This window comes from Pristiophorus japonicus, chromosome 8 (assembly GCF_044704955.1).
Source record: "Pristiophorus japonicus isolate sPriJap1 chromosome 8, sPriJap1.hap1, whole genome shotgun sequence".
Lineage (NCBI taxonomy): Eukaryota > Metazoa > Chordata > Chondrichthyes > Pristiophoridae > Pristiophorus > Pristiophorus japonicus.
The window spans coordinates 187,222,757-187,248,019 of NC_091984.1; the positions used below are offsets into that span (position 1 = coordinate 187,222,757).

At 47.5% G+C, this 25,263-nt stretch overlaps 1 protein-coding gene across 4 annotated transcripts in view; it reads left to right on the forward strand.

Moving 5' to 3' along the window:
* Window positions 1–25,263, forward strand: part of kremen1 (kringle containing transmembrane protein 1) — a 212,116-nt gene that overhangs the window by 90,371 nt on the left and 96,482 nt on the right. For 2 of the 4 annotated variants that reach the window (XM_070887681.1, XM_070887684.1), the window contains one exon: window positions 13,090–13,181. The exons of the other annotated variants lie outside the window; for them this stretch is intronic. In XM_070887681.1, the coding sequence (XP_070743782.1) occupies window positions 13,090–13,181 (92 nt within the window). The remainder of the gene's footprint in view (window positions 1–13,089; window positions 13,182–25,263) is intronic. 4 annotated transcript variants of the gene reach the window in all.

Consider the following 25,263-nt stretch of genomic DNA (forward strand, 5'->3'; position numbering starts at 1 on the left):
TAACCACCCCCCCGCCCCCCGGCCACCAGGGCCAACACTGGGAGCAAGAGGCTAGTACCCTCCAGCTTTCCCGGCGGAACCTGGAATGACCAGACTTCCAACACCAATGGAGGACAAGGAGGCCACACCACCCTGTGGCCCTGCCCACCACTAAATGCCACCACCTACCCATTCAACAATGTATGTGCCTTACCCATAACAACAGGTACTTGCTCCACCACTGCGGAATCCTCCAACAGTGACACCCACATGGTCTATCTATGGGGGGGGGGGGAAATGGATGTGGCAGCCACGAACACATGGATCACACCCGGCACCCACACAACCCTCACCACAACCCCCCTCCGTCCACTACTGATCATCTCCCCATGTCATGGCGATAAGGACTTGGGAAAGTCTTAGAGGGGAGTGTTGTTATGTATGCATGTTAATGTATGTACTGTAATACCTGACCACTGAATGTACCTTCACCCTGTACACACTATACCTGTACCACGAGAAGGTGCTGCTGCTGGAGACCTAAGGGTCATCTGTACACTGTAGGTAACCAAGTATAAAAGAGAGCTCACCTCTTGGTGTCTGTCCTCACCTTAGGAGCTGCAATAAAGGACTAAGGTCACTACTGTTCAAGTACTATACCCTTACCTTGTGGAGTCGTTATTCGAGTGCTAGCATACCCAACACAGGGCTGCATTGATTGTATTCAGATCGTCTTGCGAGCACCTTTGGAGGATTCAAAGATGCAGAGGAACAGAAAAGGCTTCCACTCCATTAATGCATAGCTCGTGTGTGACGACATGCATCGCATCATGTCAGTCGATGCAAGATACCCTGGGAGCACCCATGATGCATTCATCCTATGCAAGAGCATTATATCAGCCATGCTTCAGCAGCAGCCAGAAGGGCAGAGCTGGCTACTGGGAGACAAGGGTATGGCCTTGCCACCTGGCTCATGATGCCCCTACGCGTAACCCGGACGGAAGCTGACCGGGAATACAACATGTCGCACATTGCGACGCGCAGTATCATAGAGAGGACCATTGGCATATTGAAACAGCGTTTCCGATGCCTGGACCATTCTGGAGGCTACTTGCTGTACTCCCCCAAGATTGTCGGTCAGTTCACTGTTGTGTGCTGCATGCTGCATAACTTAGTCATTATGAGGCAGCAGCAGCTGATAGGAGAAGATCCACCTGTGGTGAGAGACTGATGATAATGATGAAGAAGATACAGATGATGAGCAGGAGGAGGAGGATGAGGACGAGGAAGCCATGCAAGAACCTGAACCCGAAGCATGACGGCGGAGGAGGGCGAGCCATCGTGCCCCTTTAACGATTGCTCGAGTCTTGTGCCAGCAGCTCATCCGTGAACGCTTTGCTACCTGAAGGCTCAGTGACAACTATTCCACGTGGACCATGTTTACTGTTTGGACCTGTTCCGTAATGTTGTGTTGTTTTAATGGAACAAATGATGGAAATGATTCTTGTTTACTTCAAAAGTTGTGTTAATAATCAAACAAATAATGGAAATAATTCTTCTTGAGTTCCAAAAGTTGTCATAATGATGGAACAAATAATGTAAATGATTCAATTTTAATGAAAAATATATTTTATTCAAAAGTTTAACAAACAGTTCTTTGTACTTAACTTTAATAAAATTATTCTTGTATCAAACTTTGAAGCTTTCAGTTACATTTCAATTAATCACTTACAAATGTTAAGATTAATTACAAACTCTAAGATCACTTAAAAACTTCAAGATCACTTACTAACTTTTAAACTTGTAAATTTACATAACTTACAAAAAACTTTTAATTTGAGAGCAACAGTTACAACAGCAACAATAATAATAATAACAACAACAGCAGCAGCAATGAAAATCTGTACCCATCTCTCCTCCACTTTATTCTAAGACCGCCCACCGCGCTTGTTCTCGGTGATTCCACCACCCCTGCCCACAGGCGGTGGCACAGTGTTTCTGGGGTTGGTACCAAGCTTATTCTTTCTAACATCTCGGGTAATGCGCACCTGTTGAGGGGGGCGGAGCAGGCGGCAATGTGGTGGGCATGGTTGGTGTTATGTAATGATGTGTGTATCGTCCCAGTACCTTCAATGTAATGTAAGCACTATGCCACACCACAGAGGGCGCTGTGGTGGGAAACCCTGGTAGTACCTGCAACAAGGGCTATATAAGGCGACCACCACACCTGAGAGGCACTCTGGAGCTGTTCAATAAAGGACGAAGGTCACAGCAGTTAGATTTACACCAGACCGTGTGGAGTCAGCGATTTGTGTGCTACATACACCACATTGGCAACGAGGAAGCGGATGAACTCCACGCAACCATGGCTACTCTGGGCTCGCTAAAGATTTTACCGTGGGCAATGATTGGGAGGCCTTTACGGAAAGGCTCGAGTACTACTTCACAGCAAACGACCTGACGGAGGACACATACGCACTGAGAGAGAAGCGTAAGGCAATATTGCTCTCCAGTTGTGGAGATGAGGTTTACTGTCTCGTCAGGGATTTGCTGGCACCTGGGAGCACCAGGGACAAGTCATACGAGGAGCTGACTGAACTCATTCGTGACCAGTTGAAATCGAAGGAGAGCATCCTCACGGCCAGATACAAATTTTACCATCACTGCAGACCCGAGGGCCAGGATATCACCAAATATGCTGCAGACCTCAGGAGACTCGCGGCGCCTTGTGATTTTGACGCACACCTTGACGAGGCTTTGCGGGACGTTTTCGTTATGGGGCTTGGCCACGAGGGCCTCCTTCACAAGTTGCTAGCCACGGAACCCACAGTCACTCTGACAAAGGTCATCACCATCAGCCGGGCACATATGACCTCGACTTGCAGCACCAAGCAAATAATCCACACAGTCTCGAACCCGGCAGGCACTGTCCACAGGATAGCGCCCACCACGGACAAAACTGCAGAACGTGGCTCTGCCCGGGGCAGAGAGCACAGACCTCGGGATCCTGGAACTCAGAGTCCGCTGAGGGGGGCCAATCAAGTAGCACCATGCTGGCATTGTGGAGGAAGCCATGGGGCTCACACCGGTGCAGGTTTGCGGAATACATGTGCAATACCTGCCACACGAAAGGTCACCTTCATCGTATGTGTAAAAGAAATCAGACTCACCATGTGGCTGAGGAGATGGGGGATGATCCACTGTTCAGTGAGGAGCAGGTAGAAGATGATGAGGTGTTTGGACTGCACACGTGTACCGACGATTCGCCCCCAATGATAAGGGAAGTAAAAATCAACGGAGTCCCTGTGAGTATGGAAGTGGACACGGGCTCGGGTCCGTCGATGAGTCGGAGAACTTTTGATAAACTGTGGATTAACCCAGCTGCACGACCCAAGCTGGTCCCGGTCACGGCGAAGCTGCGTACCTACACCAGGGAACTGATACCTGCTCTTGGCAGAGCGATGGTGCAGGTATCTCACGGGGACGAGACGCACGGTTTACCTCTGTGGGTCATTGCAGGCGATGGGCCGACACTCCTCGGCCGGAGGTGGATGGGGACGGTCCGTGGGAGCTGGGAAGACTTCACCACTCTACAGGCTGCTGCTCCCTGGGGTGCTGCCATGCCCCGGGTCCCCAGAGAGCAGCGCCGACCGAGCTGGAGCTGCAGCCTCAATCCCCCCACAGGCAAGTCCCAGGCCTGGACCTCACACCGAGATCCTGCAGCCTCAATCCCCACAGGCAAGTCCCAGGCCCAGACCTCACACAGAGACCCTGCAGCCTCAATCCCCCCACAGGCAAGTCCCAGGCCCAGACCTCACACCGAGATCCTGCAGCCTCAATCCCCACAGGCAAGTCCCAGGCCCAGACCTCACACAGAGACCCTGCAGCCTCAATCCCCCCACAGGCAAGTCCCAGGCCTGGACCTCACACCGAGATCCTGCAGCCTCAATCCCCACAGGCAAGTCCCAGGCCCAGACCTCACACAGAGACCCTGCAGCCTCAATCCCCCCACAGGCAAGCCCCAGGCCCGGACCTCACACACAGATCCCGCAGCCTCAGCCCCCACAGGCAAGCAGCCCTGCACAGAGGGGCCTAGTGGGGGGAGTGAGCCGACGGGGTGCAAGGGATCCAGGATGGCCGGCAGTTCGGAAGAGCCCCGCCGAGGAGCTGTTAGCGTCGGGCGGCGGCAGCAGCTGGAGGTCGGCGGCCACGGCGGCCACAGGGGAGGCGGCTACGGAGGCCGCAGGGGAGGTGGCAAGTGCAGCCGCTGGAGAGACCACGACGGCCGCAGGAGAGGCGGCAAGTCAGGTGGCAGCGGAGGGGAGCGGAGGCTGCGACGGCGGAGGGCATCCGGAGCGACGGAGAAGAAGATGGCGGCGGCATCGTGTTGGAGCAGCAGAGCATCAAAGATGGCGGCGCCCAAGGCGAAGCCTCGTGGAATCCTCCTGCATCAAAGATGGCGCCTTAAAAAGGAAATGAACCCGGGAGTCTTAAAAGGGCCTTACCAAGAGGTGGTCCTCACAAAGGACTTCTGTAAGGCAGAGCGAGTCCAAAATGAGCTATGTTAATGTGAGATGGCGAATTTATAATAAGAATTAATTTTTTAATGCTGAATGGTCACTGTATTTGTGTAAAATAATGGATGAAGTACAATTAATGATAACGGCTAAAAAGGAAATCAAGGATCCATTACCAGTCAATAACTAGTTAATGTACCAGATAATATGTACCATACTAACGCACTGTCTATGCCTACCTACCTTTCGTTGGACAAGTGTGATGTTTTGTAATGATGTGTGTATCGTTGTCCTGCGTCCTGGTGGGTGGGGGGGGGGGGAGGTGATGTTATGTAATGATGTGTGTATCGTCCCAGTACCTTAAATGTACTGTAAGCACTATGCCACACCACAGAGGGCGCTGTGGTGGGAAACCTGGTAGTACCTGCAACAAGGGCTATATAAGGCTGACCACCACACCTGAGAGGCACTCTGGAGCTGAACAATAAAGGACGAAGGTCACAGCAGTTAGATTTACACCAGACCGTGTGGAGTCAGTGATTTGTGTGCTACATACACCACAGTTGGGGCTCTTCAGAGGCTGTTCTGGGCATTGGAGTGGAATGACAGTTGATTCTGTCAATGGGCACGGGGTCTGGGCTTGTTCCCTTATTGCAGCAGCTAACTCCAAAATACCATCCCTCATGCATTCTGACAGTGTCTCAACGACCTGCAACATTCCCTCCCTTATGTTCACTGACAGCGCATCAGCTACCTGTGACATTCCCTCCCTCATGGCCACTGACATGGTTTCAGCTGATTGAGATCTTCTCTCACTCATGGTCCCAGACATCGTTCCCATTTCTTGTGAGATTGCTGTTACCTCTCTTGACAGTCCCGCTACCTCATCATCCACCCCACTGATGGTGTCCAGGAGTGACCACATAAGGTCAATGCTCTCCTCATTCATTGCCATCATCTGATCTATTAGATCCTGCACCTCAGGGGAGCATGGCCAAGCTCTCCTTCCCCTCCTCCCCACGAGTGTTGCTCATTCCCCACCACTGGGACCCTCAGCCTCAGAAGGTGGGGCCCTGGGTGTGCCTTGCTGCACCCCACCACTGGAACATGCAGTCTCGGAAGGTGGGGCCCTGGGTGTGCCTCGCTGCACCACACCACTGGGATCCACAGCCTCGGACGGTGGGGCCCTGGGAGTGCCTTGCTGCACCCCACCACTGGAACATGCAGTCTCGGAAGGTGGGGCCCTGGGTGTGCCTCGCTGCACCACACCACTGGGATCCACAGCCTCGGACGGTGGGAAACCATGGAATGTCCCACAACACTCAAACCACTAGTCACGGAAGGGGCTTCACCTCAATGGGTAGCACCTGCACCTCCTCCAAAGTCAGTAAAACAGTGGGGGCTTCATCCATCTCCGTCCCCATCTCCTCCACCTCACTCCCATGGCCTTGGTCTGGAGGGTGGGATTGAAAGATGTTCCCCTCTTCAGGCTCGTCCACATCTGAATCTTCTTCTGCATCGTCATAGAGTTGGCCTCAAGTTCTGCAAAATATAAGAACACAGACAAATGGTTAGCAGCAGAGGAGGGGGCAGGGTGGGTGGCATGACTAGGCTCACACAGTGCAGGCAGCAGACTGATTTCAAGGACCACGATGAATGATAGCACATTGCATCAACTGAAGCGTAGCTGACGGAGACATCCCCATGAACCGAAGCATAGCTAGCCCGCGCAGTACTTAACATTTAGCAAAGCCAGACTGTGGAATTTTCAGGACTTACCCTCTCCCTCGAGTGTGGGCCCAGCTTGTGCCGTGGTAGTTGCTTTTCTCCAGGCAGGACCCATCAAAGCAGCAACCCTCTCTTCCAAGGATGTCAGTGGGTGCAGATTTGCCGGGCCTCTTGTTCGAGTTCTTTCCCTTTTATTATGTGCCACCTTCCTCTGCAAAGATGAAAATGCAACGTTTTAGAGAGGGTGTCTTTTTGCTGGGTGGGACATATACAGCTGGTCACATTTACAATTGCAATTCCATTGAATAAATGAAAATATTACTTACACGAACTGCTTGACCAAGGTCCTGCCACTTCTTTTTACTCTGGCTTCCAGATCTCGGGGTAGTCACCATTGCACAGTAATCTTCTGCAACTTGGTTCCAGCGTTTCATCATTTCTTTGGGTGGAACTTTTATGTGACCTCTGCTGGTGTCCAGTTCCTGCCATCTACCCTCAATCACAGTAACTAGTGCCTCCACTTCATCCTGTAAGAAATTTTTGGTCCTTGCACCACGTTGCATCTTGTATTGCAGCTCCGATTTTTCCAATGCTCTCACACAGCAATCAACATTCTCGCACACACAACTGGCTCTTTAAAAATGGCCAATTGCAGACCCATAGCTGTAATGCGCATGCTCGCCCATTGGGATCACGTCAAAAACTTTCTTTTTTTCCCCGCGCATGCGCAGAAGATGCATCATTGTTTTTTCGGCACAGACAGCAGGCTCCACCCTTCCGAGGCGACTGGACACGCTGCGCGGCCCCAAGTTTGAAAAATACATCGGGGCAACTTTGTACAAATACTTTTGGCGCATTTCTGACCTAGAAAAAGGGGGCGTAACTCTGGCAATATGTCAAAAAATGGGCTTGGGCAAAATTGATCCCATAGAGATCAACGGTGAAAAAGTTCAGCAAATGAGCAAAAAATGCAATAGCATGTTGGCCATTAAAAACAGGTAGTGCTGTGGTAGACCATGGGGGTTGGCCATATATGTGTTACCTATGTGTTACACATGTTACGTATGCGTGTAAAGGGGAACATGTTGTTGACTCCTTTTCTGTATGAGTCGTACAAGCCAAAGGATTACTGAATTCTGCAATCACCGAGGAAACCTCTTGCTCCACCACATGTTCCGGTCATGAAGATATGAAGACATCCTCAGGCTGGACCAGCTTGCCTTGCGCTGAAGGAAATCACAGAGGCGACAAGAAAAATTGGGGGTAGGGAAGTTGAGCAAGCCAGTCAATGAGTGAACCTCCTGAGAGATGCTCCCTCTTGACAGTGCTAGCGTAAGAAAGAACTTGCATTCATCTATCTCCCGTCATGTCCTTGGGAAATCCCAAAGCACTTTACAACCAATGTATTACTACTGAAGTGTGGACATTATTCTTGTGTATTCCAGTTAACTCTTTTCAGCACTTGTCTGTAGATCAGTTATAGACGGGAATTTTAACCTCCAACCATTGTTTGGTTTGTTTGGATCGGGTGGGATGTAAAAACATTTTATAAAACAAACCCAAATCCAACTCACCTCGAGCCCGCCCACTTCTGGTTTTAATGGAGGCGGAACAGGAGGCGGGAGGGTAGCCAACTTGCTCCCAGGAGGCAGGTCACTCATTTAAATATGTTAATGAGGCTGCGTGACTCAGAATGATATCTCCAGTTTAGGTTAAACCCTCTGGCCGGGTATCCCAGGCCTCGGGAAACCCAGCAGCTAATGGGAGACCAAGACTGCTGCACCGAAGAGGTAATTGACTTTCCAACAGTGCTTGTAGGCCAGGAGGAGCAGGAATGCTTCCCCCCAGCCCCTCATGCTAACCTGCTTCCCTCCCCATATTTGGACCCCACCCCCTTCTGCGATCAGACCCCTGCCACAGTCGGACTTCCCATCCCCCCCCCCCATCACCATCCCATGATCAGCGATCCCCCAATTCCCCATCTCTGCTCCCGATCTGTCTCCGACCCCCCACGATCAGCCCCGCCCCGACCTAACAAGCCACTCTGTACGCACTCCCCCCACCCCCCCGCCTCCATGTGCGATCTCTACCCCGGCAGCACAAACTTACCTGCTCCTGGACTGCGGCCTCTGCTGTAGAGTCCCTGCCTGATAGGGAGCTAAGCCTGTCAATCAGGCTAAGGGCGGGGACCCTGTTTCAAATCAAAGTATGCATGCTGTGCATTCAAAACTCCATGTGGCCGAAATTGCCCCTTCCCTTAAGTCCTGTTACTGCCGGAAATCGGTGGCCACGCTGCGGAGTGCAATGGCTGCCGATTTCTCGTGTAATGGCCGCCATTTTTTAAATTCAGCTCCTGCGGTATCCCGGCAGTGACCTACTCCCTCCACTACCGCTCCGTTGCTGCTGATCCATCTTAAATGCATCATAAGAGTGCGCACCGTGGATGTTCCCCCGACCGCCGATGTTCCCCCCCCCCGGTGGTGAAATTCCGCTGAAAAAATCTTGCTCCCGCTGCGCGGTGCCAAAAGCTGCTTTTTTTCTGCCAGTGCAGTGAGGCTGTAGTCCTTGTAAAATGGCGGTTCGGCTCCCATTAAAGGGGAGAGCGTACTGCTGTTGCCACCATGTTTTCTTTGTCGGCCGACTGACATCTTGGGCCGACAATTATGCCCTCAGGTTCAGCCGGACCGCCAACAGGCAGCCTGGCACCCCCTCTTGGGCCAGCCGAAACCCTCCCTGGACCGAACTTAAACAATCGCGCAGGCTCTCCCCTTTAAGTGAAGGGGAGAGCCATGGTGACGTGGTGTCGTGATGACATCATCAGCCCTACTCTGATGACTGACAGCGGCGGCCCCTCAGCCCGTCCCCAACCTCCGACCCCCTTGACTGCGAACTTCTGCTTACCGCTGCATATCCGCCCCCATTATGACTGACTTCCGGGAAAAAAAAGCCAAAGAGCAGAATTTCGCTCAAGAGGCACCGCATCCACCACGCCGGTAAAATCAGCAGAAACAGGGTAGGTGCGCTGCGTTTCCAGTGGTGGGCAATTTCAGCTCTTATTGATCAGGACTCCTTACCCCCAGATTGGAAATCTCGCCCCATTAAATATCGGGGCCACAGTAATTATATTTGTCCATACTCTCATTTCAGTTGCTAGGATTTTTTTACCAGGACTAGGAGTGAAACATTGATTTTTATTAATAAATGTCATTAAAATTGGTACTGACAACTAGTGCCGTTAAATAGGTAATGGCCTCTCTGAAATGTCACCGTATTCTTGAAATAACATACCAACATACAAAAATGACAGTCAGGAAAAGACCCAATGCTCCATCTAGCCCGTCCCATACAGTTGTGATGTCTTATGCATGAGGATGCAGACACTCCCCACCCACTTGAATCCAAGTGATCTCCTGGGAGAGGTGAAAAACCAGGTTAAAAAACCGGGCCAATTGGGGTGGAAAATATCTGGAACATTCCTCTCCGAACCCATCAGGCAATCAAAACTAGCCCAGGAGACCACATTGACCCTGAGTTATATTACATGGTACCTACCGCTTGTATGGGGTGATTCCCACCTCAGCCAGGAACAGGGCCAGTACTTGAAGGAATATAGAAAATGAGCATTCATTGCACGAGCCAGAAACTTGTTCCAGTATTCTATAGGAAATAGGGTTTTAATTAAAATATTTGCATGCTGTCCATTGCCAATGATAACATTATTTTAATTAAAAAAATGTGGAGAGTGTAAAATATGTTTTATTTCAGGCACCATTAGACAGTCATTTAATCCAATTACTGCAAAATACATTTTGGACCCTACTTAGAGGAGCTGTCAGTAGCTGTATTAATTAGTGCTTCACTCCTGGCACCATCATCTTTCCTGTTAACTCTGTTCATTCTTCCTCTCTGCTTCTTCTGAATTTTCTTGCGCCTAATTGTGGCACTTTTATGATACATGTCATTTTATTATTTTTTTTTAAGGACTTATTTTTTCTGTGTCTCTTTTTTCCTTCTCTGACTCCTTTTATTTTTCTGTCCTTATCCGACACTTTTGTTTCTTGCAGTTCAAAGCAACGGATCTGGTTATATGGTACATCCCATTCCATCAGGGATGGGAGGCCACCTGTTTAAAAAAAACAGAGCGCAGTACTACACGATGGTGGCTTTGAGATCGCATTGCATGGCGCTCCCAATGCTACAGGCCTAGTCACAATACCAATGTCTTATAGTGGCACAAAACAGAGGTTTGTCCGTGTGAGGTAGCAGGTGCCGATGGACCCAGTCCCTGGCATCGATCAGGAAAGGAGGTGAGAAAATTGGGCAAGCTCATGTAATGCTGCTTCAAAATCAGCAGTGGCCAGGGATATAAATATAAAGTTTGGCATTGATACAGAAAATGTTCAATCTAGCAGCAACTTTCTGGATTTGGCCCTATTTAATAACGGAACGCTTATGTCTATGCAGAGAAGGAAGTTACTTAAAGAGGTGCTCTGTAAATGTAGCTTTCAGGAGGTAATCTCAAAGGCCTTTGTTGTGCCAACTTATCTATACTCTTTGAGAGTGATTTGCGCTTATCTTCCTTGTGCACTGGGCTCACGTTGCCAGGCAATATTCGCAGCCTGTTACACAGAATGTGTCTCACAGCTTCATCAGTTGTACACTCTTAGTCAGTGAAGTCTCCATTCTCAATGCTGACTTTCTCACCTTGCCTTAACCTTCTAGCTGCAGCAAATTTCCATAAACCGCTCTCAGTTTCTTTTCTTCCTCTCACGCTGTCCCACAATCTCTCTCTCATGAATACAAAGCTCGGTGAAGGCCAAGAATTGCATTGGTTTTTTTTTCAGGATGGGCAAAAGTAAAAGTAGGGCTTCTTTTTCCTTTCCTGGCCCAAGTTGAAATGTGCACAGGGCAGATAGAATTTACAGAACGAACTTGGATTTATATAGGGCCTTTCATGATCTCAAGATGTCCTAAGGTGCTTCACAGCCAATTAAGTACTTTTTGAAGTGTACAAAAGCAAAATACTGCAGATGTTGGAAATCTGAAATAAAAACAGAAAATGCTGGAAATACTCAGCAAGTCAGGCAGTATCTGTGGTGAGAGAAACAAAGTTAACGTTTCAGGTTGATGACGTTTCATCAGAAGTCACTAATGTAGGAAACATGGCAGCCAATTTGCGCACAAACAGCAATGTGATAATGACCAGATAATCTGTTTTAATGAAGATGGTTGAGGGATAAATCTAGGTCAGGACACGTCCCCTGCTCTATTTTGAAATAGTGCCATGCGATCTTTTACATCCACCTGCGATGGCAGGTGGGGCCTTGGTTTAACATTGGCACCTCTGACAGTGCAGCACTCCCTCAGTACTGCACTGCCATGTCAGCCTAGATTTTAGCTCAAGACTTGAACCCACAACCTTCTAACTCAAAGGCGTGAGTGCTGCCAACTGAGCCACAGCTGACATCTTACTTTAGTACCACAGATTATCAGGAATCTCTCTACCTTCTATGTGCGGACATAAAGGGATAGTTTTTCAACTTGTTACTCAGGTGTAAAACTGGCTTCGCGGATCAGCCGCCCGTTATAAAAACCCGTCCAATTTTCATTTCCATTGATTTCTATGGTGCCAAAAACCGAGGTTTGATCCAGGTGGATGTTGAAGATCACATGGCACTAATTGATGAGGAGCAGGGAATTCTCCCTGATATCCTGGCCAACATTCTTCCCTCAGCTAAAATCAGCAAGTCAAACGAATTTATCATTCATCTCTTTGTGGGACATTGCTGACACAAAATGGCCACCAGATTTGCCTACACAACAAATCATTCCAAAAAAGAAATTCAACAACAGGAAGAAAGGGATATGGGAACAGGTCAGGCACATGAGATTAGGACTACTGCTCATGTGAAGGTTAAACACCCACACGGCTCTGTGACCTGTTTCCATGTTGTAATTTCTATGTTATAGACTATGCAAATTCAAATATTTATTTCCACTGTCAGATGGCCAATTTCCATTATCCATTAAGGGAGCTCAGCCGTTTTTTCAGGTTCCACCGCAATAAAAAATCTTGCAGAAAATTTCCTTCTGAATAAATACAGGAATGATCTTAGCACCATATGCTCGAGAGGAGAAATGTTGTGGTTTAAACGGGCACTGTCTTCATGAAAAAGCAATTGGGTAAATATATTTTGTTTGTTTGTAAGCACATGATGTGATGATAGGAATCTTGTTAAAATCATTATTGTGTCAATTGAGCATGAAAGCATTAACACTAAAAGAATTTTTGGTTTTATTTGGTTCTTGGGATGGGCGACACTGGCAAGGCTGCATTCATTGCCCCGTGCCTGGTTGGCCTGAGAAGCTGGTAACCCGACTCTGAGCTGTTGCAGACCTTGTGGTGATACTACTCTCACCATGGAGTCAGGTTGGGAATTCCAGGATTTTGACCCAGCTACAATGAAGGAAGGGCGACACTTGTCCAAGTCAGGATGGTGTGTGACTTGCAGGAGAACTTGGAGGTGATGGTGTTTCCACAACACCGCTGCCCTTGTCCTTCTCAGTGGTAAAGGTCACAGGGGAAGGAAGGGCTGTTGAGTTGATGCAGTGCATCCTATAGATCGTACACACGGCAATGTACCGGTGGAGGGGTGGATATTGGACCCAATGGTGGGGGTACTAATCAGGTATTTTTCAGCCTTTTAGCCCCCCATAGATTTTTTTTATGTCCCATTAAAGGAAATGACTCAGCGTTCAGACTAACAGGTTGCCCTCAAAACTGTTCTGTATAAGGAAACCACAATGAAAGCCACAGAGTGATTGACCATGACATACCCTAATGGATAGTCTCTTGCCTCTCCAGGAACCCAGACAATGATGTGAGGCCATGGTGTTACATTGCTGAGTATGAAGATGGCGTGTATTGGAAATACTGCGACATACCAACATGTCACAGTGAGTAGGAGGCACGTTTATTGGGAAGGCATTGCGACACCTCTGCAGCCTTGTTGTGTGTACAAATGTTTTAATGGTGTAGCTACCTCATGTACAAAGACATTCTGGGGTTGATTCTGCGTTAACGCTCTCCCAGCAAGGGGGGGGGTGGGGGCGGCACATTCACAGGGAGCGTGGGGCATGGAATCGGGGCTACAATGTTGTAGCCCTATCTCCCATCCATGCTACTGTGAGCACCCTTCCCTGCTGACCGTGTAGAATCATGGAATTACTCTTAATAAGTAGCTGTGGCTGAATTTTTTATTTTTAAAATGTATTTACGGGATGTGGGCATCGCCGGCAAGGTCGGCATTTAGAGCCCATCCTTAATTGCCCTTGAGAAGTGGTGGCGAGCTGCCTTCTTGGATTTCAGTTACGTGGATAGACTGGGGAAGCTGGGGTTGTTCTCCATAGAGCAGAGAAGGCTGAGAGGAGATTTGATAGAGGTGTTCAAAATCATGAGGGGCCTAGACAGAGTAACATAGAAACATAGAAAATAGGTGCAGGAGCAGGCCATTCAGCCCTTCTAGCCTGCACCGCCATTCAATGAGTTCATGGCTGAACATGAAACTTCAGTACCCCCTTCCTGCTTTCTCGCCATAACCCTTGATCCCCCGAGTAGTAAGGACTTCATCTAACTCCCTTTTGAATGTATTTAGTGAATTGGCCTCAACTACTTTCTGTGGTAGAGAATTCCACACGTTCACCACTCTCTGGGTGAAGAAGTTTCTCCTCATCTCGGTCCTAAATGGCTTACCCCTTATACTCAGACTGTGACCCCTGGTTCTGGACTTCCCCAACATTGGGAACATTCTTCCTGCATCTAACCGGTCTAAACCCGTCAGAATTTTAAACGTTTCCATGAGGTCCCCTCTCATTCTTCTGAACTCCAGTGAATACAAGCCCAGTTGATCCAGTCTTTCTTGATAGGTCAGTCCCGCCATCCCGGGAATCAGTCTGGTGAATCTTCGCTGCACTCCCTCAATAGCAAGAATGTCCTTCCTCAAGTTAGGAGACCAAAACTGTACACAATACTCCAGGTGTGGCCTCACCAAGGCCCTGTACAACTGTAGCAACACCTCCCTGCCCCTGTATTCAAATCCCCTCGCTATGAAGGCCAACATGCCATTTGCTTTCTTAACCGCCTGCTGTACCTGCATGCTAACCTTCAATGACTGATGTACCATGACACCCAGGTCTCGTTGCACCTTCCGTTTTCCTAATCTGTCACCATTCAGATAATAGTCTGTCTCTCTGTTTTTACCACCAAAGTGGATAACCTCACATTTATCCACATTATACTTCATCTGCCATGCATTTGCCCACTCACCTAACCTATCCAAGTCACTCTGCAGCCTAATAGCATCCTCCTCGCAGCTCACACTGCCACCCAACTTAGTGTCATCCGCAAATTTGGAGATACTGCATTTAATCCCCTCGTCTAAATCATTAATGTACAATGTAAACAGCTGGGGCCCCAGCACAGAACCTTGCGGCACCCCTCTAGTCACTGCCTGCCATTCTGAAAAGTACCCGTTTACTCCTACTCTTTGCTTCCTGTCTGACAACCAGTTCTCAATCCACGTCAGCACACTACCCCCAATCCCATGTGCTTTAACTTTGCACATTAATCTCTTGTGTGGGACCTTGTCAAAAGCCTTCTGAAAGTCCAAATATACCACATCAACTGGTTCTCCTTTGTCCACTTTACTGGAAACATCCTCAAAAAATTCCAGAAGATTTGTCAAGCATGATTTCCCTTTCACAAATCCATGCTGACTTGGACCTATCATGTCACCATTTTCCAGATGCACTGCTATGACATCCTTAATAATTGATTCCATCATTTTACCCACTACTGAGGTCAGGCTGACCGGTCTATAATTCCCTGTTTTCTCTCTCCCTCTTTTTTTAAAAAATGGGGTTACATTGGCTACCCTCCACTCCATAGGAACTGATCCAGAGTCAATGGAATGTTGGAAAATGACTGTCAATGCATCCGCTATTTCCAAGGCCACCTCCTTAAGTACCCTGGGATGCAGTCCATCAGGCCCTGGGGATTTATCGGCCTTCAATCCCATCAATTTCCCCAACACAATTTCCCGACTAATAAAGATTTCCCTCAGTTCCCCCTCCTTACTAGACTCTTTGACCCCTTTTATATCCGGAAGGTTGTTTGTATCCTCCTTAGTGAATACCGAACCAAAGTACTTGTTCAATTGGTCTGCCATTTCTTTGTTCCCCGTTATGACTTCCCCTGATTCTGACTGCAGGGGACCTACGTTTGTCTTTACTAACCTTTTTCTCTTTACATACCTATAGAAACTTTTGCAATCCGCCTTAATGTTCCCTGCAAGCTTCTTCTCGTACTCCATTTTCCCTGTCCTAATCAAACCCTTTGTCCTCCTCTGCTGAGTTCTAAATTTCTCCCAGTCCCCAGGTTCGCTGCTATTTCTGGCCAATTTGTATGCCACTTCCTTGGCTTTAATACTATCCCTGAATTCCCTTGATAGCCACGGTTGAGCCACCTTCTCTTTTTTATTTTTACGCCAGACAGGAATGTACAATTGTTGTAATTCATCCATGCGGTCTCTAAATGTCTGCCATTGCCCATCCACAGTCAACCCCCTAAGTATCATTCGCCAATCTATCCTAGCCAATTCACGCCTCATACCTTCAAAGTTACCCTTCTTTAAGTTCTGGACCATGGTCTCTGAATTAACTGTTTCCTTCTCCATCCTAATGCAGAATTCCACCATATTATGGTCACTCTTCCCCAAGGGGCCTCGCACAATGAGATTGCTAATTAATCCTCTCTCATTACACAACACCCAGTCTAAGATGGCCTCCCCCCGAGTTGGTTCCTCAACATATTGGTCTAGAAAACCATCCCTTATGCACTCCAGGAAATCCTCCTCCATCGTATTGCTTCCCGTTTGGCTAGCCCAATCTATGTGCATATTAAAGTCACCCATTATAACTGCTACACCTTTATTGCATGCACCCCTAATTTCCTGTTTGATGCCCTCCCCAACATCCCTATTACTGTTTGGAGGTCTGTACACAACTCCTACTAACGTTTTTTGCCCTTTGGTGTTCTGCAGCTCTACCCATATAGATTCCACATCATCCAAGCTAATGTCTTTCCTAACTATTGCATTAATCTCCTCTTTAAACAGCAATGCTACCCCACCTTCTTTTCCTTTTATTCTATCCTTCCTGAATGTTGAATACCCCTGAATGTTGAGTTCCCAGTCCTGATCATCCTGGAGCCACGTCTCCGTAATCCCAATCACATCATATTTGTTAACATCTATTTGCACAATTAATTCATCCACCTTATTGCGGATACTCCTTGCATAAAGATAAACATAGAAACATAGAAACATAGAAAATAGGTGCAGGAGCAGGCCATTCAGCCCTTCTAGCCTGCACCGCCATTCAATGAGTTCATGGCTGAACATGAAACTTCAGTACCCCCTTCCTGCTTTCTCGCCATAACCCTTGATCCCCCGAGTAGTAAGGACTTCATCTAACTCCCTTTTGAATATATTTAGTGAATTGGCCTCAACTACTTTCTGTGGTAGAGAATTCCACACGTTCACCACTCTCTGGGTGAAGAAGTTTCTCCTCATCTCGATCCTAAATGGCTTACCCCTTATCCTCAGACTGTGACCCCTGGTTCTGGACTTCCCCAACATTGGGAACATTCTTCCTGCATCTAACCTGTCTAAACCCGTCAGAATTTTAAACGTTTCTATGAGGTCCCCTCTCATTCTTCTGAACTCCAGTGAATACAAGCCCAGTTGATCCAGTCTTTCTTGATAGGTCAGTCCCGCCATCCCGGGAATCAGTCTGGTGAATCTTCGCTGCACTCCCTCAATAGCAAGAATGTCCTTCCTCAAGTTAGGAGACCAAAACTGTACACAATACTCCAGGTGTGGCCTCACCAAGGCCCTGTACAACTGTAGCAACACCTCCCTGCCCCTGTATTCAAATCCCCTCGCTATGAAGGCCAACATGCCATTTGCTTTCTTAACCGCCTGCTGTACCTGCATGCTAACCTTCAATGACTGATGTACCATGACACCCAGGTCTCGTTGCACCTTCCGTTTTCCTAATCTGTCACCATTCAGATAATAGTCTGTCTCTCTGTTTTTACCACCAAAGTGGATAACCTCACATTTATCCACATTATACTTCATCTGCCATGCATTTGCCCACTCACCTAACCTATCCAAGTCACTCTGCAGCCTAATAGCATCCTCCTCGCAGCTCACACTGCCACCCAACTTAGTGTCATCCGCAAATTTGGAGATACTGCATTTAATCCCCTCGTCTAAATCATTAATGTACAATGTAAACAGCTGGGGCCCCAGCACAGAACCTTGCGGCACCCCACTAGTCACTGCCTGCCATTCTGAAAAGTTTACTCGTACTCTTTGCTTCCTGTCTGACAACCAGTTCTCAATCCACGTCAGCACACTACCCCCAATCCCATGTGCTTTAACTTTGCACATTAATTTCTTGTGTGGGACCTTGTCAAAAGCCTTCTGAAAGTCCAAATATACCACATCAACTGGTTCTCCTTTGTCCACTTTACTGGAAACATCCTCAAAAAATTCCAGAAGATTTGTCAAGCATGATTTCCCTTTCACAAATCCATGCTGACTTGGACCTATCATGTCACCATTTTCCAGATGCACTGCTATGACATCCTTAATAATTGATTCCATCATTTTACCCACTACTGAGGTCAGACTGACCTGTCTATAATTCCCTGTTTTCTCTCTCCCTCCTTTTTTAAAAAGTGGGGTTACATTGGCTACCCTCCACTCCATAGGAACTGATCCAGAGTCAATGGAATGTTGGAAAATGACTGTCAATGCATCCACTATTTCCAAGGCCACCTCCTTAAGTACTCTGGGATGCAGTCCATCAGGCCCTGGGGATTTATTGGCAGAAGGGGCGAGAACCAGAGGACACAGATTTATGGTGATTGGCAGAAGAACCAAAGGCGACATGAGGAAAACGTTTTTATGCAGAGAGTGGTTATGATCTGGAATGCACTGCCTGAGAGCATGGTGGAGGAAGATTCAATCATTGCTTTCAAAAAGAAATTGGTTGCGTACCTGAAGGAAAAAATTTGCAGGACGGGGAGTGGGACGAGCTGATGTGCTCTTGCAGAGAGCCAGCGCGGGCTCAACAGGCCAAATTGTCTCCTTCTGTGCTGCAACTATTCTATGATTCTATGATTCTAACTGCTGAAGGTACTCCCACTGTGCTGTTAGGTCGGAAGTTTCTGGATTTGGACCCAGCGACAATAAAGGAACATGTTATATTTCCAAGTCAAGATGGTGTGTGATTTAGAGGTGAACTTGGAGGTAGTGGTGTGCCCATGCGCCTGCTGCCCGTGTCCTTCTAGTTGGTAGAGGTCACGGGTTTGGGAGTTGTTGTCGAAGAAGCCTTGGTGAATATGTGTAGAAGTATTGCTCTGTTAATCCTCTGATGGCTCAGTTGATCTGAGCACTGTCCAAAGTGGAATTGTGCGATGCAGAACAGCAAAGTTTCAGGTTCAATCCGCAGTCTGTGTTGCGTTACTGATCCTCAGCTGAGGTAGAAGTTGGGAGAGTAACAATTGGGTGCAGTACCATTGAGTCAGCCAGGTGACCCTTGCTGGAAAGTGCATGTGGGTAAACTTCAGATGAGGCCAGAATTGGGCTTGGCTTTGACGCTTCTACAGTAAAACCACCCGCTAGCACTCACTCATCAAATATAGCCACCTGAGTGGGGTACCTGATGTTGCCCGACGCCCATGGACGATCGTGTAAATTTCAAGATCCTGTTCCCCCAGTAGCAGCTGCACTCATAGGGAGTGCCAGTCAGTGAATCAAGACTACAGGATACAGCCTCATGTCAGACCAGTGTAGGATTGTGGAACCTACCCTTATATTCCAGCATGAATTGGCTAAGGTAGATTGGGAAATTAAGTTTAAAATGTATGACAATAGCTAAGCAGGGCGGGCATTGACATCGGCTCATGCCAGCCTTGCGTTCCGCGGGGCAATTTCCCCTGCAGGGCACAAAGGGGTCAGCGAGGGGTGGTGAGGGGTCGGCGCGCACGGCGATGACATCATCGTCAAGTGTGTGCCGGCCGGGCCACAAATCGCAGGGAGGGGGGGCGGGGGCAGGGGAGGGGGGGGGCGGGGCGGTGGCGCAAACTCCATATCGTCCCCCAAAATCTCAAGGGCAATTTCACCCCAGGCACCACCGTCGCCCGCCCCCGGGCGAAAGGCAATTGCGCCCATTAGTTTCTACCCTCGGTGCTAACGGGACCCAAAAAAAGAGACAATTTCAGCCCCAAGAAATTAATATTAGTAGAGAAAAAGCACTTGAGAAACTAATGGGACTGAAAGCCAACAAATCCCTTGGATCTGATGGCCTACATCCCCAAGGTTCTAAAAGAGGTGGCTGTGGAGACAGTGAGTACATTGGCTGGAATCTTCCAAAATTCCCTAGATTCTAGAACGGTTCCAGCAGATTGGAAGGTAGCAAATGTAATCCCACTATTCAAGAAAGGAGGGAAGAGAGAAATCAGGGAACTCCAGGTCAGTTAGCCTGACATCAGTCGTCGGGAAAATGCTGGAATCCATTATTAAGGAAGTGATAACAGGGTACTGAGAAAATCATATGGTTAAACAGAGTCAACATGGTTTTATGAAAGGGAAATCGTGTTTGACAAATTTACTAGAGTTTTTTGAGGATGTAACTGGCAAGATAGATAGATAAAGGGGAACCAGCGGATGTAGTATATTTGGATTTCCAAAAGGCATTCGATAAGGTGCCACATAAAAGGTCACTATGCAAGATAAAGGCACATGGGGTTGTGGGTAATGTATTAACATGGATAAAGCATTGGTTAACAGACAGAGAACAGAGAGTCGAGATAAATGGATAATTTTCAGATTGGCAGGCTGTAACTGGTGGAGTGCTTCAAGGATCAGTGCTGGGCCTCAGCTATTTACAATCTATATTAATGACTTAGATGAAGGGACCAAATGCAATGTATCCAAGTTTGCTGACGCTGCACTGCTAGGTGGAAAATAAGATGTGAGGAGGGCACAAAGAGCCTGCAAAGCGATATAGAAAGATTAAGTAAGTGGGCAATACGGTGACAGATGGAGTATAATGTGGGGAAATGGGAGGTTATTCACTTTGGCAGGAAGAATAGAAAAACAGAATATATTTTAAATTGGAAGAAACTATTAAATGTTGATGTTCAGAGAGATTTAGGTGTCCTAGTACAGGAAACACCATAGGTCAGAATTTTCCTTACCTTGGCAAGTCTGGTGCGGCCGGTGTTCTTGGTGGTTCCCGACCCCGCTGCTGACTCCATCCGACTGTAAAGAATGAACTTACGTTAATGGGGCCAATTAAGCCCGCCCAGCGTGTTACTTTGCCCAATTAGATGGACCGCGTCTGGTGATGTAATTCATGACACATTTTAAGCCGGGATCCAAACGGACCCTGGCCACATTAAATTTTAAGCTCAATATAACATAGTGGGTGTTGAATCTTTACTGTACAATAATATAATAAAAGTTATATATGAGTGACAAAGAAATGAGGTGACTCCATCAACAAATACGATCAAGAACATAATTTAAAAAGTACATTCATTGTGAAGTTATTGGGGCTTCAGTCACAACTCTAGAGACTTTGTATCAGTAGCTAGTACAAATAAAAGATGTGTGTGTATAGGGAATACATAAAATTAAGCAGATTATAAATATAATTGTAAAGGTGTGGATTTACAATCTTATGCAAGTTCAGAGCTGCGGAATCCTGGACAAACAGTGTAAGTGGTGCTTACAGTGTGTTTCTGGGATCTCTGCAGCTCTTTTGTTGAAGTTAACAATGGACAAGTGAGAGAACCTCTGCAGAAATTCACCCTAAAGTCTCGGACTGAAAATTAAATAAGTCATATTCAGGGACTGAAAGCAAATTGAACCAGTGGAATGAGTGATGAGAATGTAATTGTTGCGGTTGATGACTTGATTTAATGTTTAACTGGACAACCAAAGTACACTGTGAGAAAAAACCTGACCAGAAACAACACAAAAATGTATTTCAATAGTATATGCCATTTTTTTATAATGCAGAGCAATTCACTGTAATTACTGTTCAGTTGGAAGGCAACAGCTGAGAATAGCCAGTGAAAATTTTACGTTTACCAGTAGTTGTTCAAGTAGAACAATCTCCATCAATTTGTTAGCTGATGTAATCAACATGTTTTTATTTTGGTTTGTTTTCCATGCTGTCAAGTAATCAGCTGGAGTAATGGCCACAGAAATCACATCTTAGGTTGACAGATATGGTTCCCGCACTGTGTGAATCCCATGGCCATGCAGGGAAATGTAAAAAGTAGAGGGGAAAAGGCTGTTAAATGCCGGTATATTACCTCATAATGATTTCAGTTGGGTCCCCCGCCGCTGCAAGTCAGGTTGGCTCCATGCTGACAGATGCACCTGTAGGAAAGGCGTGTGGGAGTGAATTGACAGCAGGTTCCAGACCCAGTGGCAAAAAAAACAACTTTCCCACCTGACCTGCCATCGATCACGGCCACTACCAACATTGAAAATTCAGTCCAGAGAGTTAGTATGCAATTCGGAAGACAAATGGCGTGTTGGCTTTTATTGCTCGAGGGTTGGATTCAAAAGTATGGAAGTCTTGCTACAATTGTACAGGGCTCTGGTGAGACCACACCTGGAGTACTGTGCACAGTTTTGGTCTCCTTACATAAGAAAGGTTATACTTACCTTAGAGATGGTGCAAAGAAGTTTCACTAAATTGATTCCTGGTGTGAGAGGGCTGTGCTATGAGGAGAGATTGAGCAGATCGGGTCTATACTCCCTGGAGTTTAGAAGAATGAGAGATGATCTCATTGAAACATATAAGACTCTGAGAGGGATTGACAAGATAAATGCTGAGAGATTGTTTCCCCTGGCTGGAGAGTTGAGAACTAGGGGGCTTATTTTTAGAATAAGGGGCTGGCCTTTTAAGACGTAAGAGGAGGAATTTTTTTAACTCATAAGGTTGTGAATCTTTGAAAATCTCTGCCCACAGGGCTGTAGATGCTGAGTCGATGAGTATATTCAAGGTTGAGATAGATAGATTCTTGGACTTCAGAGGACTCAAAGGATTATGGGGATAGGGGAGGAAAGTGGAGTTGAGGTCGAAGATCAGTCATGATCTTATTGAATGGTGGAGCAGGCTTGAGAGGCCGTATGGCCTACTCCTGCTTCTAATTCTTATGTTCTTAACTTCTTCTGGAGAGAAGGGGAGAAAACAAGGGTTAAAGGAAAGCACTCCCGGATGCTCTTCCTCAATTTGTGTGGTCTTGGGCCAGGGCTTCCCAGGTGCCGGTGGGAATGTTTATCAAGGAGGCTTTGAGGGTGTCCTTGAAATGTTTCCTATGCCCACTTGGGGTTCGCTTGCCATGTCGAAGCTCCAAGTAGAGCGCTTGCTGAGGGAGTCTCGTGTCGGGCATGTGGACGATGTGACCCGCCCAACGAAGCTGGTCGAGTGTGGTCAGTGCTTCGATGCTAGGGATGTTGGCCTGAGCGAGAACACTGACATCGGTGCGGCGTCTCCCAGTGGATTTGCAGGATCTTGCAGTGGCAGCGCTGGTGGTACTTCTCCAGCACCTCGAGTCTCATCGCCAATAGCATGCAGAAATCAAGCATGGAAGGAAGGAGCATGCAGCAAACCAGGCTCCCCACCCACCCTTTCCTTCAACCACTGTCTGCCCCACCTGTAACAGAGACTGTAATTCCCGCATTGGACTGTACAGCCACCTGAGGACTCACTTTTAGAGTGGAAGCAAGTCTTGAGGAGGACACATAAAATCTGCAAAAGGACATAGACAGGCTAAGTGAGTGGGCAAAAATTTGGCAGATGGAGTACAATGTTGGAAAGTGTGAGGTCATGCACTTTGGCAGAAAAAAAATCAAAGAGCAAGTTATTATTTAAATGGAGAAAGATTGCAAAGTGCCGCAGTACAGTAGGACCTGGGGGTACTTGTGCATGAAACACAAAAGGATAGTATGCAGATACGACAAGTGATCAGAAAAGCCAAATAGCTTGGCCTTTATTGCAAAGGGGATGGATTATAAAAGCAAGGAAGTCTTGCTACAGCTATATAAGATATTGGTGAAGTCACACCTGGAATACTGCGTGCAGTTTTGGTTTCCATATTTACGAAAGGATATACTTGCTTTGGAGGTTCACTAGGTTGATTCCGGGGATGAGGGGGTTGACTTATGAGGAAAGGTTGAGTAGGTTGGGCCTCTACTCATTGGAGTTCAGAAGAATGGGAGGCGATCTTATCGAAATGTATAAGATTATGAGGGGGCTTGACAAGATGGATGCAGAGAGGATGTTTCCACTGATGGGGGATGTTGCGTATCTATAAAGCATGCACTCCCATGTTCCGCCACCAGGGAGCTCATCCCCTGAAGTCCCAAGGGATCCCAGCATTCCTTGGGAGCACTGTATATAAGCCAGCCCCTAAGGCCTGTTCCTCACTCTGGAGTGTCTTATTAAAGACTGAGGTCACTGTTACTTTAGCCTCCCTGTGTGCAGCCTCATCTGTGTTAGGAACACAATAACTGGCGACGAGAATACGAATCCAACGCAAAGATGCAGCAAACTGTGGGCATCCTGGAGAAGTTCTCGGAGGGTGAGGACCGGGAAGCCTATGTCGAATGGCTAGACCAATACTTTGTAGCCAACGAGCTGAACGGAGAATGAAGCACTGCAAAAAGGAGAACGGTCCTCCTCACTGTCTGCAGGGCACCGACCTGCAGCCTCATGAAGAATCTTCTGGCTCCGGTGCAACCCACATATAAATCGTATGAGGAGCTGTGTACATTGGTTCGGGAGCATCTTAACCCAAGAGAGAGTGTGCTGATGTCGAGGTATCAGTTCGACACGTGCCAGCGATCTGAAGGTCAGTAAGTGGCGAGCTATGTCGCCGAGCTAAGGCGACTTGCAGGACAATGTGAGTTTGATGGCTACCTGGAGCAAATGCTCAGAGACTTTTTTGTACTGGGCATTGGCCACGAGACCATCCTACAAAAACTTTTGACTGTAGAGACACCGACCCTCAGTAAGGCCATTGCGATAGCACAGGTGTTTATGTCCACTAGTGATAACACCAAACTAATCTCTCAGCTCACAAGTGCTAGCAATGTTCATAAATTAACTGGAACTGTGTTTGCGAGCAGAAATGTACAGGGCAGAACCCACGAGTCTGCAACTGCCAGCAGGCCTCAGGTGACCCAGATGACTCAGAGTCCCCAACAAAGAATGAATGCAAAGCAATTCACACCTTGTTGGCGTTGTGGAGGCTTCCATTCAGCCTATTCATGCCACTTCAAAGCGTATGTTTGCAAGAACTGTGGAACAATGGGGCACCTTCAACGAGCTTGCAAATGAGCTGCAAGCTCTGCAAAACCTGCTAATCACCACGTGGCAGAGGAAGATCGGTCCATGGTGGATCAAAGTAATTTCGAGCCTCAGAGACAGGAGGCAGATGCTGAAGTACACGGGGTGCACACATTTTTGACAAAATGACCACCTATAATGCTAAACGTAAAATTGAATGGCTTACCCATAGCCATGGAACTGGACACTGGTGTTAGCCAATCCATCATGAGTAAAAAGATGTTTGAGAGACTGTGGTGCAACAAGGCATTCAGACCAGAACTGAGCCCATCCACACGAAACTGAGAACGTACACCAAAGAGCTTATCACTCTCCTGGGCAGCGCCATGGTCAAGGTCACCTACGAGGGCACGGTGCATGAACTGCCACTCTGGATTGTCCCGGGCGATGGCCCCACACTGTTTGGAAGGAGCTGGCTCGGCAAAATCTGCTGGAACTGGGATGACATCTGAGCACTATCACATGTCGATGAGGCCTCATGTACCCAGGTTCTTAACAAATTTCCTTCCCTTTTTGAGCTAAGCATTGGAAACTT